The sequence below is a fragment of the Apus apus genome, chromosome Z (genome assembly GCF_020740795.1).
Source record: "Apus apus isolate bApuApu2 chromosome Z, bApuApu2.pri.cur, whole genome shotgun sequence".
Lineage (NCBI taxonomy): Eukaryota > Metazoa > Chordata > Aves > Apodiformes > Apodidae > Apus > Apus apus.
This window is the reverse complement of record NC_067312.1, coordinates 77,625,564-77,639,673: the sequence shown is the minus strand read 5'-3', so window position 1 is coordinate 77,639,673 and position 14,110 is coordinate 77,625,564. Positions and strand designations below refer to the sequence as shown.

At 57.4% G+C, this 14,110-nt stretch overlaps 1 protein-coding gene across 1 annotated transcript; it reads right to left on the bottom strand.

Moving 5' to 3' along the window:
- Positions 1-7,048: 7,048 nt before the first annotated feature.
- GRHPR (glyoxylate and hydroxypyruvate reductase) lies at positions 7,049-13,878 on the bottom strand. The gene is made up of 9 exons (XM_051643540.1): positions 13,768-13,878; positions 13,496-13,626; positions 13,326-13,398; positions 13,029-13,145; positions 12,430-12,518; positions 11,642-11,746; positions 10,732-10,867; positions 9,888-10,018; positions 7,049-7,263 (listed from the first exon to the last, which is right to left on the bottom strand). Exons 1-9 carry the CDS (start codon positions 13,830-13,832, stop codon positions 7,142-7,144), a joined length of 969 nt encoding a protein of 322 aa, XP_051499500.1. The 5' UTR covers positions 13,833-13,878; the 3' UTR covers positions 7,049-7,141.
- Between the last annotated feature and the right edge of the window lie 232 nt (positions 13,879-14,110).

Sequence of the window (14,110 nt, the reverse complement as noted above, 5' to 3'; positions counted from 1 at the left end):
GACGTGGGTCCTTATTTGAGGCAGCAGGAAGGCTGGAGAACTCTGCTGTCTCCCCACGCTGGCGTGAGCTAGCACATCAGGGTTGGGCTTCACCTGCAGCTCTGGCCAGGCCCAGGGTGGCTGAGTGAGCCCCTTGCTGTGGTAGGCTGTCTCCTGGCTCTGCTGGAGGTAGCATTGCAGAGCATTTGGGTTGCCCAGTGGCTGGCTGGGCTCAGAATCACAGATCACAGAATCACCAAGGCTGGAAAAAACCTTTAAGATCAAGTCCAGCTTATGACCAACACCACCACATCTCCAGACTATGGCACTAAGTGCCACATCCAGCTTTTCCTTGCACACATCCAGGGATGGTGCCTCCACCACATCCCTGGGCAGTCCATTCCAATGTCTCCTTGCAGGGGCTCTTGAAGCTGCCACAGCCTTGCTGGGAAGGGGTGCGTGGCCTGCATCTCCATCAGACAAAGGCTGGGAAGCCTTGTGATTCTGGGAGCATCCCCACGTGTGCATGGAAATTATTGTGGGTTTTTTTTTTTCAGATGGATCAGTTCCCTTCACAACTCTACAGGTGCTTGTGCTGGCAAGGTGAAATGGCAGGATTGTTTTTGGCAACAACATCTGAGTGCTCATCAGGGACCTTCCAGGTCAGCAGCACAAGACAACTAACAAAGGCTGCTCTGGTGGCTTGTTTAATAAAACTTAGTGCTGAGGTGGCTAAATTGCATGGCATGATAGCATAACTTGTGCTGAATAGACAGTGGAGTGGTTAAATAGGTTTTGAAAAGACACACAAGCAGCAGTCTGTGACTTAAATGCCATGTTGCACTCTCTTGATTTTTCTTAATAATATATGAAAATCAGTTCTGTCTGGAGCTTCCTATGAAAGGAATGACTGAATTAGTGAGATGTCAGGTGGTAGAAGCCATAACTCAATATGCCTGTGGGACTGTGCTCAGCTGCAGCCTGGTGTTCGCTTGCTGCGGAATCACTTTTCAAGGCTTGCTGCTCCTGCCTGGGAAAGCCGTGGTGGCAAGATTCCTGCTGGGAAGTGTGCAGCCAGGCTGGGCTGTGGCTCCAGCAGATCCCTCATTCCCACCTGCTTCCACCAGCACCTCGTGCTCATCATTAGGGGCTGGAACGGGCTGCCCAGGGAGGTGGAGGAGTCACCATCCCTCGAGGGATTCACAAAATGTGTAGATGTGGCACTGCAGGACACACTCTAGTGGGCATGGGGGCTTCTTTGGGGGTTGTTGCTTTTATTGGGTGGGTGGTTGTCAGTTTTGATTGGTTTTTTTGGTTGTTGTTTCTTTGGGTGGGTTGTGTTGTTCCTTCCACCCCAGGTGGATGGTTGGACTAGGTGATCTTCAAGGTCTTTTCCAACTGTGACGATTTGTGATTCAGCCCAGCAGAACTGCCCAGCCAAACCAGGGCAGGCTGTGCAGAAGCCCCAGGGAGGGGGCTGTCCCTGCCCAGGCCGGGTGGTCCCAGCCCACATCGAGCTGCCCCAGCCAGTGCTCCCACGCCGCGACAGCTTCACTGCGGCCACAGCTCCAGTGATGCCGGAGGGCGTGGCATTGCCAGCAGCTGGAGAGAGCAAGTGTGGTCCTCGGCTCCACAGGCAGCAGCCTGTCCACAGGATGGCATTCCTGTGCCTCTTCCCTGCCCTGCTCCGGGCCCTTCTCCGGCTGCCTGTGCTTGGCAATGAGGAAAAGGCTCTGCCGGCGGGAACCGCAGCTCCCCGGGCAGGGCAGGTGCCTGGCTCCATGTGCGGCGGCATCACCAGCCTGGACCAGCAACACCGGCCCCTGGTCAGGCCCCTGCTCCACATCCTGGCCTGTAAGGAAATTCCTGATCTTTGCAAAAACTAATTATAAAAGCCTGTGCTCTACTCAGTGACAATTTTGTTCCTGGTAGAATATACTCTGTGTAAGAGGTTGTTATTACGGTTGTTGCTGAAATTCTGTCACTACTACACAGCTGTAACATCCATGGATGCTCATGGGTGCAACATCCACTCTTGCTCTCTGATTTCCTTGTGGGAAGACATTGGTGCAGTGACCTGAGGCCCAGCACAGCTGCTCTGCCCTGGGCACTGCTGCAGCTCACTGCACAGGCTGATGACCTGATGGTGGCACAAAGTTCTGACCAGTGATTGTTGGCACAGAGCAGGTCCAGACCTTACTGAGCAAGAGATCCTGCCGAGAGGTGTTTGTCTCAGATGGACACCTGGAAAGTCTCACCCTTGCTTGGCTGTCAGTGGATTCAGCTCTGACCAGCCACACACAGACCTGCCTAAATAACTACAGGATCCTTTAAGCAGAAGCAGGGAGATGAGGTTTACATTTTATCATTTGCAGTTTTCAAAGTATTTTTAGAAAACAAAATCTTTTCAGTAAGGCTGCACTAGTGATTTCTGTGGCTAGTGGAGCAAAATGATGGACAGCTGCAGCAGGTTCTCACCTCAAAGAAATTCCAAGATGTGACACTCACAATATGCTCTGGCTGCCTTTAGTTACAAACTCATGTCCATTTCTTCATATACTCTGAAAATCAAGACCAGATCAGTTCATTTACCCTTAACTACTTCTCACATTGTGAGGGTTCACAATAACACCTTTAGTATTTAGTCAACATCCTCCAGTGCTACAGTAACTTCACCAGCACCAGAATCTTTAGTGTCCAAACTCAAGACTCCTACAGACCTGCACACTAACCTGAGGGAATTACACCCATGTAATAAATACAGCCAAGGTTTTCACACCGGGGTAAATCCTTCTGATTTCTGTTACGCCAACTGGAAACTTTCCAGTCAGTTGAGATGCTCAGGAGCCCACTACCTTCCTGTTTACCACCACGCCCACAAACCTTTCCTTGGTCAGCAAAGGTCTCATTAAAAACTTCCTAAACACTTTCTGCATCTGATGGACAGGCATACAATAATCAGCAAGGCTTGTGAATCAAAACATATTGATAAACATGTCAGACACTCTCTGAGGCATGAAGCAAAGGTCATCCTTTAACTAGCCGGCATCAATACCTAATTAATGAACACCTTCCAATAGCTATTATTGCTATTAGAGTATGGCTCATTTAACAACAAGAGAAATTCACGTGGAGAATTCAGCATGAAGAACACTTGCCAAGGGACAGAACGAGGAGTACAGAGCGTACCAGATGAACTTTAGTAGCCAGCACAGGCTTTTCTCTGTGTGCTTCCTCTCCCTCACTACCAGGGTTAGGGTGCTGCCAGCTGCTGCTACCTCTCATCTCTTAAGAAATGTTTTGGATTATTATGCAGCGTCCTGCTCAGCTTTTGTGCAGGATGAGGAATGGAGAAAACACTAAACAGCTGCTCTCAACGTGCACTTTGTTTTACCCTTGCCAGAAACCCCCCCTGTGCTGGACCCTAACGAAAGTTGAACAGAGCAGCACAGGCACCTTGCGGTGATTCCTGTCCCGGGCTCTCCTCCGGGCGCTGCTCTCGGGCTGCTAATAGCACCGGGGCTGGGGTCTCCTCCAGGAGGGTCTGGCCGGGCTACAGCCAGGCTGCAGGAGGAAGCAAGAGGCTCTTCCTCCTCCTGGCCAGCGGGCACAGAGAGCCCCTGCCCAGGCCTGGGTGAAGAGGAGCTGTGGGCATTGCAGCTGGAAGCACCACGGGGCAGCCCCTGAGCTGCAGGCGAGAGACACTTTCCCCTCGTCTGTTGAAGCCCAGCTCCTGGCACCGCCGTTCAGATCTCCCGCAGCCGCTGGATGCAGCTGGGACCGGCCTGCGACCACGGGAGGGCCGCTCTGCTGCTCAGCTCCGGTCCCTGCCGGGTCTCTCGGGCGGGCCGCAGCAGCTGTGCCGCTGGGGAAGTGTCCCGGGACAGAGGCAGCGGGGATGGCCGGGGTGAAGCAGCGCCAGCGCCCCGCGGCTGGGCTGCCGGGCTGGGAGCTTCAGCCCTTCCTGCTGCCGAAGGGCAGTGACCGCTGGGACAGGGAAACCTCAGCCCCAGGGTCCTGCAGGGGACGGGCAGAGCTGGGGCACAGGCGGCCACGGAGGCAGCGGAGCTGATCTTGGTGCAGAGGGACAGGAGCCCTTGTCGCGCACACGTGTCTGTCAGCAGGGTGGATCAGCTGCTGTGACACTGTCCACCCCGAACATCACTGAAGGGGCTCCATAGGGAGGTTCACCTGGCTCAGCCCAACAAAGTGTGAGTGCTGAACGCTGGCTAAAAAGAGCACTGAACAGAGCAACGGGCTTGATCTGTCTCCAGCTCTCCTGCTCCCTCCGGGCAGCTGGAGAAGCCCAGGATTGTGATGGTGGAGCACTGGGAGACCAGTGCTGGGCATCACGTTTGTGCTGCAGTTCCACCTTAGATCTGTGTTCGTGCTGTGATTGCAGTATGTTTGTATCACTCTGCTAAGTCAGAATCCATCAAATGCCTACAGAGAAGTAAATGTGGATGAAGTATCAAACACTCCTAGTGTGGATTACCTAGAAGGGCACACAGAGGGTATCAGGCTCTGGCAGGCCCCGGGTCAGGGCTGGGATGGGTGAGTAAGGATGCTGGTCAAGAGGCTACTCTGGAGCCAGAGTGGCTGCACACAGGGAGCCCATGGCCACCGAGCAAAAATCCCAGAGCTTCACCCCGAGACAGGGACAACTTTTCAACCTGGCTTCAAACTGTGAGCAGCAGTCTCTGATCAGGCTCAGTCCTGGCTGAAGGTGGCTCCTCCACAGTCACAAGTTCCTGCATTATGTCACCGTGGGGCTGTGGAGCACATGGTGGGTTCCTGAGGCAGTGGGAGCCAATGGAGCTGCTCCAGTCTTGGCTTCAGAAGAAAACCAGGAGGGGTATGGGCAGAAGCATCCAGGTGGCTGGTGCAGGTGTTCTGCTGCTGGCAGAGCTCGTGACTGCTCAGCAGCTTCAGCACCTGCCTTGGCGGAGAGTGCTTTGTGTTGTGTGTGGGATGGATCCTCCCAGGGTCAGGTGAGCTGAAATGTTAAATCAACTCCTCCTCTTCACACCTACCGCAGCCATGGGGACAAGACTGTCCCTGTTCCAGATGCTGCTCTGAATGCTGGAACCTGGTGAAAAAAGCAATGAGGCTGGGAGAGGCAGGTGGGCAGGTGAGAGCCACAGATTACAGAGATCCAGGCAGGTCCTGCTTGGATTTTCACCAGGTTCCCCAGCACCAGGGCTGGGAGCAGATGGAGCTGGGAGGAGGTTGTTCCAGGAAGGGTGAGAGGGACCTCCCCATCAGGCAGCAGGGTCACCTGCAGGGCTGGCCAGGCTGGTGGCACCGCATGGCCATGGCCAGCAGGTCTGTGGGCAAGTCCTGCAGGCAGCGGGTAGGGCTGTCCCTGCCTGGTTGGTTGTGGTGCCAGGAGGGCAGCAGGGGATGGCACCTTGGCACAGCTACGGGGCACCTGCCCCAAGCAGCCTTGGGGCAGGGCTGGGCCTGCCAAGGACTCCACACCACCCCACAGAGGCAGAACATAAAGAAGTTAAACTGAACTAGCTCCCTCATCATACATGTGTTCATACACGGGGAACTCAAACCCACAAGTTGCAGATGTGTCCAGATGTGGCAGGGCTGTTGCTGCAGGACTGCACCCAGGACAAGTCTCTGGCTCCAACCAAGTAATGAGACTGTGATTGTCTAACACAGCTGTTGATTTCAAAATGCAACAATCCTATACATCAAATCCTTGCCTTTCATTCTGAAAACCCCAGTTGGATATTTTCCCTTGCTGTGCAGTGACCTTTTCAGAACTGCTCCCCAAGTGCTGCCTGTGCAGGATGGCAAAATTGCTGGTCTGTGGCTCCTAACCAGAGAAAACTCCCCAGGGGCCCCAAAGGGCTCAGTTCCCTGTTGAGGAAGAGCAGACCTCCAACCTGGGCTCGCCTGCAGCAGACTGGGAAGGATGGTCGCAGCTGCAGAGGACTCTGGGGAAAGCTCACTGTGGGGTGACACTGGTAAGGGGCCTTATTCTTGGGAAGCAAACTTTGCAAGCCCACAGCCAAGCCCCTGCTGAAAAAAGGAACGAGCTGCTCCTGTCCTCAAGAGCCTGGCTGGATGCTGCAGTGCTGTGTGCTCACCCAGCAGGATTCTGCTGCAGACCCCTCATGGGCACTGGAAAACAGCCACCTTGACCCTTTCCACCCATGCAGCAGGAAGGTGCTCTGGGATCACAGCCACCACACGCATGACAAGCAAGATTTCTGAGGAGCTTTAAACATGTTGAATTCCTCCTGTCATGCCAGTGCAATGTCACAGCCACTTTCTCCTTTCCTTAAAGAAACAGTGTCATTGGGGCATGTTGCCCTCAAACAGGTGAGCAGCACACAGGCGCCATCCCAAAGAGTTCACCTCACCAGTTGTTCACCAGCTGCAGCAGGAGCTCGATGGGCTAGACTGGCAGGGAGAAATGGGTTCCAGCCCCCCTTTTCAGAAATTGCTGCGAGACAGATGAAGCCCCCAAAATGTGCTCATCCAGTTTTCCTGGTAGCTAGAGGCTTGGTACCAGCTCTGGTTTCCCCTTAAGATAACATGCATCACTGCATGTTTTGGAAAAAATTAACTGGGAGGGGAGCTGAGGCTGGAGGTTGCAGAGCTTCCTCCCAGAGAACCGAGTTCCAGTTTGCAATCTGCTTCAGAGCCATGCCCCAAACTGGTTTCAGGTACAAAAGGCAGACCTAGAGGCTCCAGGGTAGCCACACCAGCCAGTTCTGCTTTTCTTCAGAGCCTGCAAAAGGGAACTGTCACACCTTGGCACCTATTCAGGACAGTGGTCTGACAGCAGCCCCCGGGAAGTGCTGGGGAACTGCACCGTCGCTGCGCCCTGTCATCAGCTGGGAGCCGGGCACGGAGCTGCCGGTGACGCCGGGAGCCGGGCTGCCAGGACGGGCGCTGCAGCTCCCTCGCTGCGCACACAGAACACACGACATTCCCGAGAGAACGTGTTCCCGACACCCTCCTCCGCCTGCCAAGGCCGCAGCCCCTCCTGCCCTGCGCTCCCCCCACCCCGGGGACGCCCCTTCCCCCACGGAACGAGCCCGACACGTTCTCTGCTTCTCTTTAATGGCCGCGGAGCAGCTCCCGGGCTGCGCAGCACAGGACGGGCCTGCCCGGCTCCCGGGGAGGCAGGACGGGGCGGTCACAGCAGCAGCTCGTGGGGCATCGGCTCCCCGCGCAGCCCGGACAGCAGGTTGGTGGCTGCCAGCACAGCCATCGTGCTCCTTGTGGCGTACGTGGCGCTCCCGATGTGCGGCAGGATCACTGCGGGGACAGGAGGGTTACCTGCTCGTTTCTTACCTTCCCTGACCTCTCACGGCCTCTGAGGGGTCTTCCCCATGAGGGGCCAACCCAGCTGCTGCACCAGCTGCTGCTCCTCCAGGAGCTCACATCGGATGTGGAGCATGAAACAGAATCATCGGCTGCTGGGGACTAGAAGAGACATCAGATGAACGGGTAACATTTCTCAGTCCTCCAGGCCAAAAGCAGTCAGCCAAGAGTGGGTTCTCCTTCCTGTGTTCAGGCTTGGTGCTCACTTTCCTGCAGGGACTCACAGCTGGTGGTAGGTGTCAAGTGCTCTCCCAGCAGCAGGTGGACAGGCTGCTGCCCAGCTGGCACACAGCTTTGGGAGGCTCTGCCCCCAGCAGGCAGGAACCAACAGGTATCAGGGCAAGAGCCTGCAGAGTGTTGTGAAACATCACGGGCTTACAGACCCTGGTGCACTGGAAAGCAAGTGTGGAGGCAAATGGCCCCAGTCACAGAGCTGACACACTGCTCCACAGCAGGGCAGGGGTTTTAACCATCTATGGGAAAAGGCTCCTTTCATGCAATGCAAAGGAACAAGCCAAAGCTGCTTTACTGGCCCCAGGTGTGCACAAAAGCCTGGGCCACAGCCTGTTTTACAACAGAGAGCACCCCCAGGAAACACCAAGCCTGAACCCCAACACACTGCTGCCCTGGGGAGACGGGTCTCCCCAGAAGGACTCTGAGGCCACACAGGTCCCTTCTCCCCCAGCTAAGATCCAGCCTGGGTTCCTTGTTTGCTGTGAAAGTCATGTCAACACTTCTTCCTCCTCTACTTAAGCCGTGTTCCTCCAGGTGCTGAAACTATTTGGCAGTTTAGGCAAAATCTATTACTAGTTTCAGGATCATCAAAGCCTCATTTCTGTGAAAATAAATACATAAGTATTTATTTTTGTCTTGGTGTTGTTCCAGAGCTTTAAGATCCCTTAAGTCCTGCAAATACTTCCAGAAAGTCTCTGCTTTTGTAATTTCTCACACTGTCTACTATGAGAACGAAAGCAAATAAAGAAGTTTTAGCAAAAAGAAAATCAAACGAACAGCTATGAACTTGTATTTCAGAAATGGACACCTAGTTGCAGGCAGTTCCAAATTTTCATGGATGTCTCCATGATTACCTTTTGGAACAGACATTTCCCCCCTGGAGAGAGGACATCCTGCTGCTGCAGGCAGCTCAGGTACTTGGCTGTGCAAGATGCATCCATCAGCTTTCACCCTTGGGGTGCAGCTTGAGCAGCCAGGGTGCTCAGCAATGTGAGAGGCTTGTGCTGCCAGCTCTGAGCAGGGCCAGCCACTCCAGGAAGCTGAGCATTCCAACAGGAACAGGCACCCTGCCATGGTACCTTTAACAGGCCAGACAATGGCAGACGTTTGCTTTCCAACCACCAAGCAGTGCCTTCTCCCTGCTGCACTGCTATCCTTCTGCCTCGAGGGACACAAGTGAGCCTCTCTGGCTTGTGCCCGGGCCAGCCTGAGGGCAGGCAGTGACCAGGGGCTGTCTCTGGGTCACCCCAGGACAATGTCCAGCCTGTGGTGCCTGCAGGATGGAGCTGGCACGGCCGTGGGAAACCAGCCACACACAGGCCTGGAACAAGGAGGATCCCAGAAAAACACCAAGGGCTGCTGATGTCCTGCACTGAAACATTATCCTGCCCCACAGGGCAGATCTCAGCAGGCACATGGAAAGCACCAGCAACACCAACAGTGATGAGCTGCTGCCCCGGTCTGGCAGCCCGGCCACAACACTGCCCTAGAGCAGCCAGGCCAGCCACCTCCTCATCCCACTACCTCCTCCAGAACAGACATGCACTGGACCTGGGATAAGCCCCATCCTACCTGCCTGATGCCTGTTCCTACCCAGAACACAGCCCATGGAAAACTGCCCCTGAACACAGAACACAGGCAGACCACCCACAAAGGAACAGCTGGGCATCCCACAGCCTAGGCATGGGCTAGCCTCTGCAGCTGAGGGCTGTGGGATTCACTGACACTCACTGAGGATGTGGACACCAGGACACGCTAGCCCCTCAGGGCCTGGAGCTCCCGTGCAGCGGCACCAGCCCCAGCTCCTAGTGAGCCCTGCAGCACTGCCGAGGCCAAAACCCCCTAGGCAGAAGCACACAGCTCCTTAGCCACATGAGAAGCTCCTCTAGCAGAATATATACCTGGGAGCTTAGGGAACAGCAAAGCTTGGCAGGGCATGAGCAGAGACGTCCTTCATCATTCAGGCACCTGCTGGTATCAGACTCCAGGAATTTCACCACATGCCTCAGGCCATCAAATGGAGACCCATCAGGAAGGTTTTAAAAAACAAGATGGTCTCAACAGCTCTCTGGAGAACTCAAACACCTCCCATGCTTGTTTTACATCATGTTGATGAGGTGTTCTCCTCCAGCAGCTCCTCACATTGTGGGGAGTGGGGCTACCTACAGCCTGCTTACATACACCTGTCCTTCCTTGTCCTGGCACTTGTTTGCACCAGCAGGCAGGTGGGGATGTGGAATCCTCATCACAGCCCCAGCAGGTCCCCAGCCATGGGCACAGGGGACCCCACAGTGCCCAGGGAGGGGGCGCAGCCCCCCACTTACCACAGTTCTTGAGGGAGAGCAGGGGGTGGTCAGTGGGCAGTGGCTCTGGTGTGGTGACATCCAGGCCTGCAGCAGCGATCTGGCCATGGGCCAGCGCGTCGTACATGTCCTCCTGGTTCACCACGGCCCCCCTGGCAAGCACAGGGAGAGGCTGGTGCTGCTGCCAAGGGTCCTGGTGGGCTCCCAGGGCTGCACAGCCAAGGCAGAGACATGGGACAGCCTGGGTGGTGGCACCTGGGTCTCCAAGCCTGCCTGAGCAGAGGTCAGAGCCCCTCTGCATGTGCCTGAATCTCCCAGCACAAGGGGCTGCTCCTGCTCCCACTCCCACACCAGGACAGCAGGGAGACAAGGCAGGCCCCAGGGCACCAGCAGCCAAGGGGGGAGGCAAGGTCAGCCCCAGGTGTCCTGGGCCACCACCATGTGTGGCGCTGCTCTGGTTCTGTCCCACCACGGCCAGAGGGCAGTGGGAGCTGGGGGGCTACTACTGGACCCAGAAGAAGAGCCCTGTGGCTGCCACCTCCATCCCAAGAGCATGGCTTCTGGCAGTGGCAACCCTGGGCAATCCCTCAGCCTCACCTCCCTTCATCCAACACCTGCCCATCCCACCAGGGCAGGACACAGGCCCTGGGGAGGAGAGAGGCTGCAGCCCCCTGAGCAACTTTTCCTGCCTTTCGCTTGATCCCAAGAGGCCTGAGGCTGAAGGGAGGAGGCCACCTGCCAGGGAATAGGCTTGGGGGATGCAGCCATGAAGGCTGAACAGGCTGCCTGGACACCCAGAGGAAGCACATCCCAGAGCTCCCACCCCCTACACCCACAGCCACACAGGAGAGTGGGCTATGCTCACCTGCTCGTGTTGACAAACACAGAGGTCTTCTTCATCCTGCTGAAGAAGTCCTTGTTGCACATTCCCTGGGTAGCCGGGGTCAAAGCACAGGTCACCATCACAAAGTCCGACTCTTCAGCGAGCCTGGCAAGCGGGACTGAGCGCAGAGACATGGGTCACAGCTCGGCCTGGGGCCTCACCCTGCCCAGAGACCCCTCATCCCCGAGATTCGCCAGCAAGTGCTGCTCCAGAGAGATCTGGCTGACCCTTCTCCATTGATGGGGAGACACAAGTACCAGCAAACACTGAAAAAAACCCCTGCATGTTCCTGCAGGCACTACTGCAGTGTTTGGTTTCACATTTAAATTAAAATAAAGCCAAAGGGAATCCAGTGATCCTTCAGCCGTCTGGCCCAAAGGAAGCTCTGGTGTGTGTTTCCTGTTCAGACAGAAAAATCCAGCAACAGCAGTTTATACCACCATTGCATCTGTCTACATGGTACCTCCAGACAACCTCTTGTGCCACTTTCACTCCTGGAGATGAGGAGAGCACAAGGAACAGGCCAAGGTCTGCTAATGGCTTTGTACAAAAATAGTACCCACTGGAATGCACTGGCTTCTGATTGAATAACTAGCACTGGGTTCTAACAGGACCACAGAAAGGTCCCATTTGGAGCTCAGGCACTGGAGCTTGGCTGGACAGTGAAATTCCTTTCAAAGCAGGATGTTAAAGCTGTTTCCAGCAAACACCTCCTCCCAGTGAAGACCTGCAGGAGGTCTCAGTGCCCATCCCATGGGGGTGGCCCACAAGACCCTTGCCCTCCTCGCAGGGGCAGCTGCCACTTTCACCCCCCTGTCCATGATGTTCCAGTTCCCTGCAGGAATGAAACTTCCTGGACCGACAGCAGTCCCTGCTCCCGGCGCCTTCTCACCGAACTCGGCGTCAAACTCGGCGGCACTCTCCGGCCTCGGGCGGCTGCCACTGTACAAAAACTTCTTGACACCAAACGGCTTCAGGCGGCGGGCAACGGCCTGTCCTGGGAGCGAGGGAGAAGGTCTGGCTGCTGTGGCTGCTGCTGCGGGGCCACCAGGCCTGCCCGGGCTGCCCATCTGTCTGTCCTGGGCACGGGGTGGCCACGCGCACAGCCCCCACAGACATGGCCCCACCAAGGGGGGATGTGCTGGGATGGCTCCTACGGCCACTTCCAAGCCTGGAGCATGGCAGGCAGATGGGGGATGGATGGATGGATGGATGGATGGATGGATGGATGGATGGATGGATGGATGTCTGCTGCTCCTCCTCAGGAGAGCAAGAGGGAACTCCCCGCCAGAGTGAAACTGTGGAGCGGGAGCCGAGGGAAGCTAAACCTGAAGCTACCTTAGGCAGCAAACTGAACAGTGTGGAAAGAAACAGCCACCTGCTGACAGTCTGAAAACAAACAGATGACAAGCACGTCATCTTGGACTTTGTTAAGGCATTTGTTTAACTGAAAATAGAGAGGACAATGTCCATTTTCCTGTAGCACTCAAAGGCAGTGGATGTGTTTGAATGCTTTAAGCTGTAAGGTTTAGGCCTGAAGAGTCAAGGTCACTGTGGGTCTACCCAGCCCTCTTGTTGTTCCCTCAAAGAAGTGAGCACTGGAGACTCCACCTTGGCTGAACCTCCAAAACCACCCTGCCATCACTGGAGACACAAATCTTGCACTTGACCTGCACTTACCTATTCTCCCCAGACCTATGATGCCCACGGTACTATCAGACAGACCATAGCCACACATCCACAAGGGCTTCCATGTTGTCCAGCCACCACTAGCAGAGAGAGCAAGATGTCAGAGAGCAGCAGAGGGGAGCCTGCTCAGAGCCTAGACCAGCATTTGGGCAAGTACACCAGAGAGTACAAGGCTGCAGGTAGCCTGTTCTGGCACAGGTCATCTTACAACCAGGCACTCCAAGGCTCCTGCTTCAAGTGACCCAGGTCAGCCTGCTGGCAGCAGCAGCCACCTTCGGACTGATCGTGTGGGGGTGTACCCTCACTAACCACAGCCCTGGAATGACTGACAGGCAGTGAGCTCTGACCAGACCGTCCAAGCACACCTTCCTCGAGGGATCTGCAGTGGCCTGGGTGGCCTCTCCCGCATATCCCCTGCCTGGCACGCGGGGGGGGTTCTGCCCTCTCCCAGCCCCTGAGCAGCAGTCACAGACCTGCCCTGGCCTGTGAGATGGTCACTGCCAGTCAGGTGAGACCCTGGCCCCAGCTGTTTCACCCGCCCAGCACAGCATGCTGTGTCCCGCGGGGCTCAGCCTGCCCTGGGCACTCACTTCTTCACCTGCTCCACGGCCTCGGGCAGGCGGCGGCAGGCGGCCAGCAGCAGAGCCACCGACAGCTCTGCCGTGGCATCGGTCAGGACGTCGGGGGTGTACCCCACGCGGATCCCTCTGCAAGGCAAGCACAGCTCTCTGGGGAAACACTGCCAGCCTGGGGGTGCTACCGCAACATTCTGGGCAAGCTGCTGCAAGAGGGAGAAGGGCCAAGGGGGGCGGGGAGCAGCGGGTCGAGGGAACGAGGGGCCAGGCTGGGGGTGGGAATGAGGGGTCCGAGCCCGGAGGGCCCGTTACCGCTTCTTAATCTCGTCCAGCGCCAGGTGGTCGAACCCCACGGACATGGTGCTGATGACTTTCAGGTCGGGTCCTGCAAGAACCAGGAGCACGGGGCTGCCGGGGGGTCGGGGCCGGGCCCGGGCAGCGCCGGGGCCGGGGAGGGGAGCGGGGCCGGCGCTCGCACCCACCCGCGGCCTCCAGCACCTCGCGGTCGATGCGGTCGGAGAGGAGGCAGAGCAGCCCGCGCTTCCCCGCCACGCCGGCCAGCAGCTCGGCCCGCGGCACCGGCTCCTCTGAGTCCCACTGCTGGACGAGGCACCTGCGGCGGGAGCGCGGCCCGTCACCGCAGCACCGGCACCGGCACCGGCACCGGCACCGGCAGCGCGCGGGCCCGGCCCGGCCTGACCAGACCCGGCCCCTGCCCCGACCCAGGCCCGGGCCCGGCCCGCCCCGCGCTCACCCGCCGGCCTGAGACAGGACCCGCAGCCCCTCGGCCGGGATCCGCCGTGTCACGAACACCGCCATGGCCGCGCCGACCAGCCCCGTCCCCGCCGGGCCCGTCCCGCCCCCGGCACCGCCCCCGGGCAGTAACCGCCGGCGAGGGCGGGAGGGACGGGAGCGGGGCGGGAGCGGGGCAGGGGCAGCAGGGGCAGGGGAAGCAGGAGGGGCAGCAGGGGCGGCAGGAGGGGCAGCAGGGGCAGAAGCAGGGGCAGCAGGGGCAGCAGGGGCAGCAGCAGCAGGGGCAGCAGGGGCAGCAGGACGGGCAGAAGCAGGGGCAGCAGGAGGGGCAGCAGGAAGGGCAG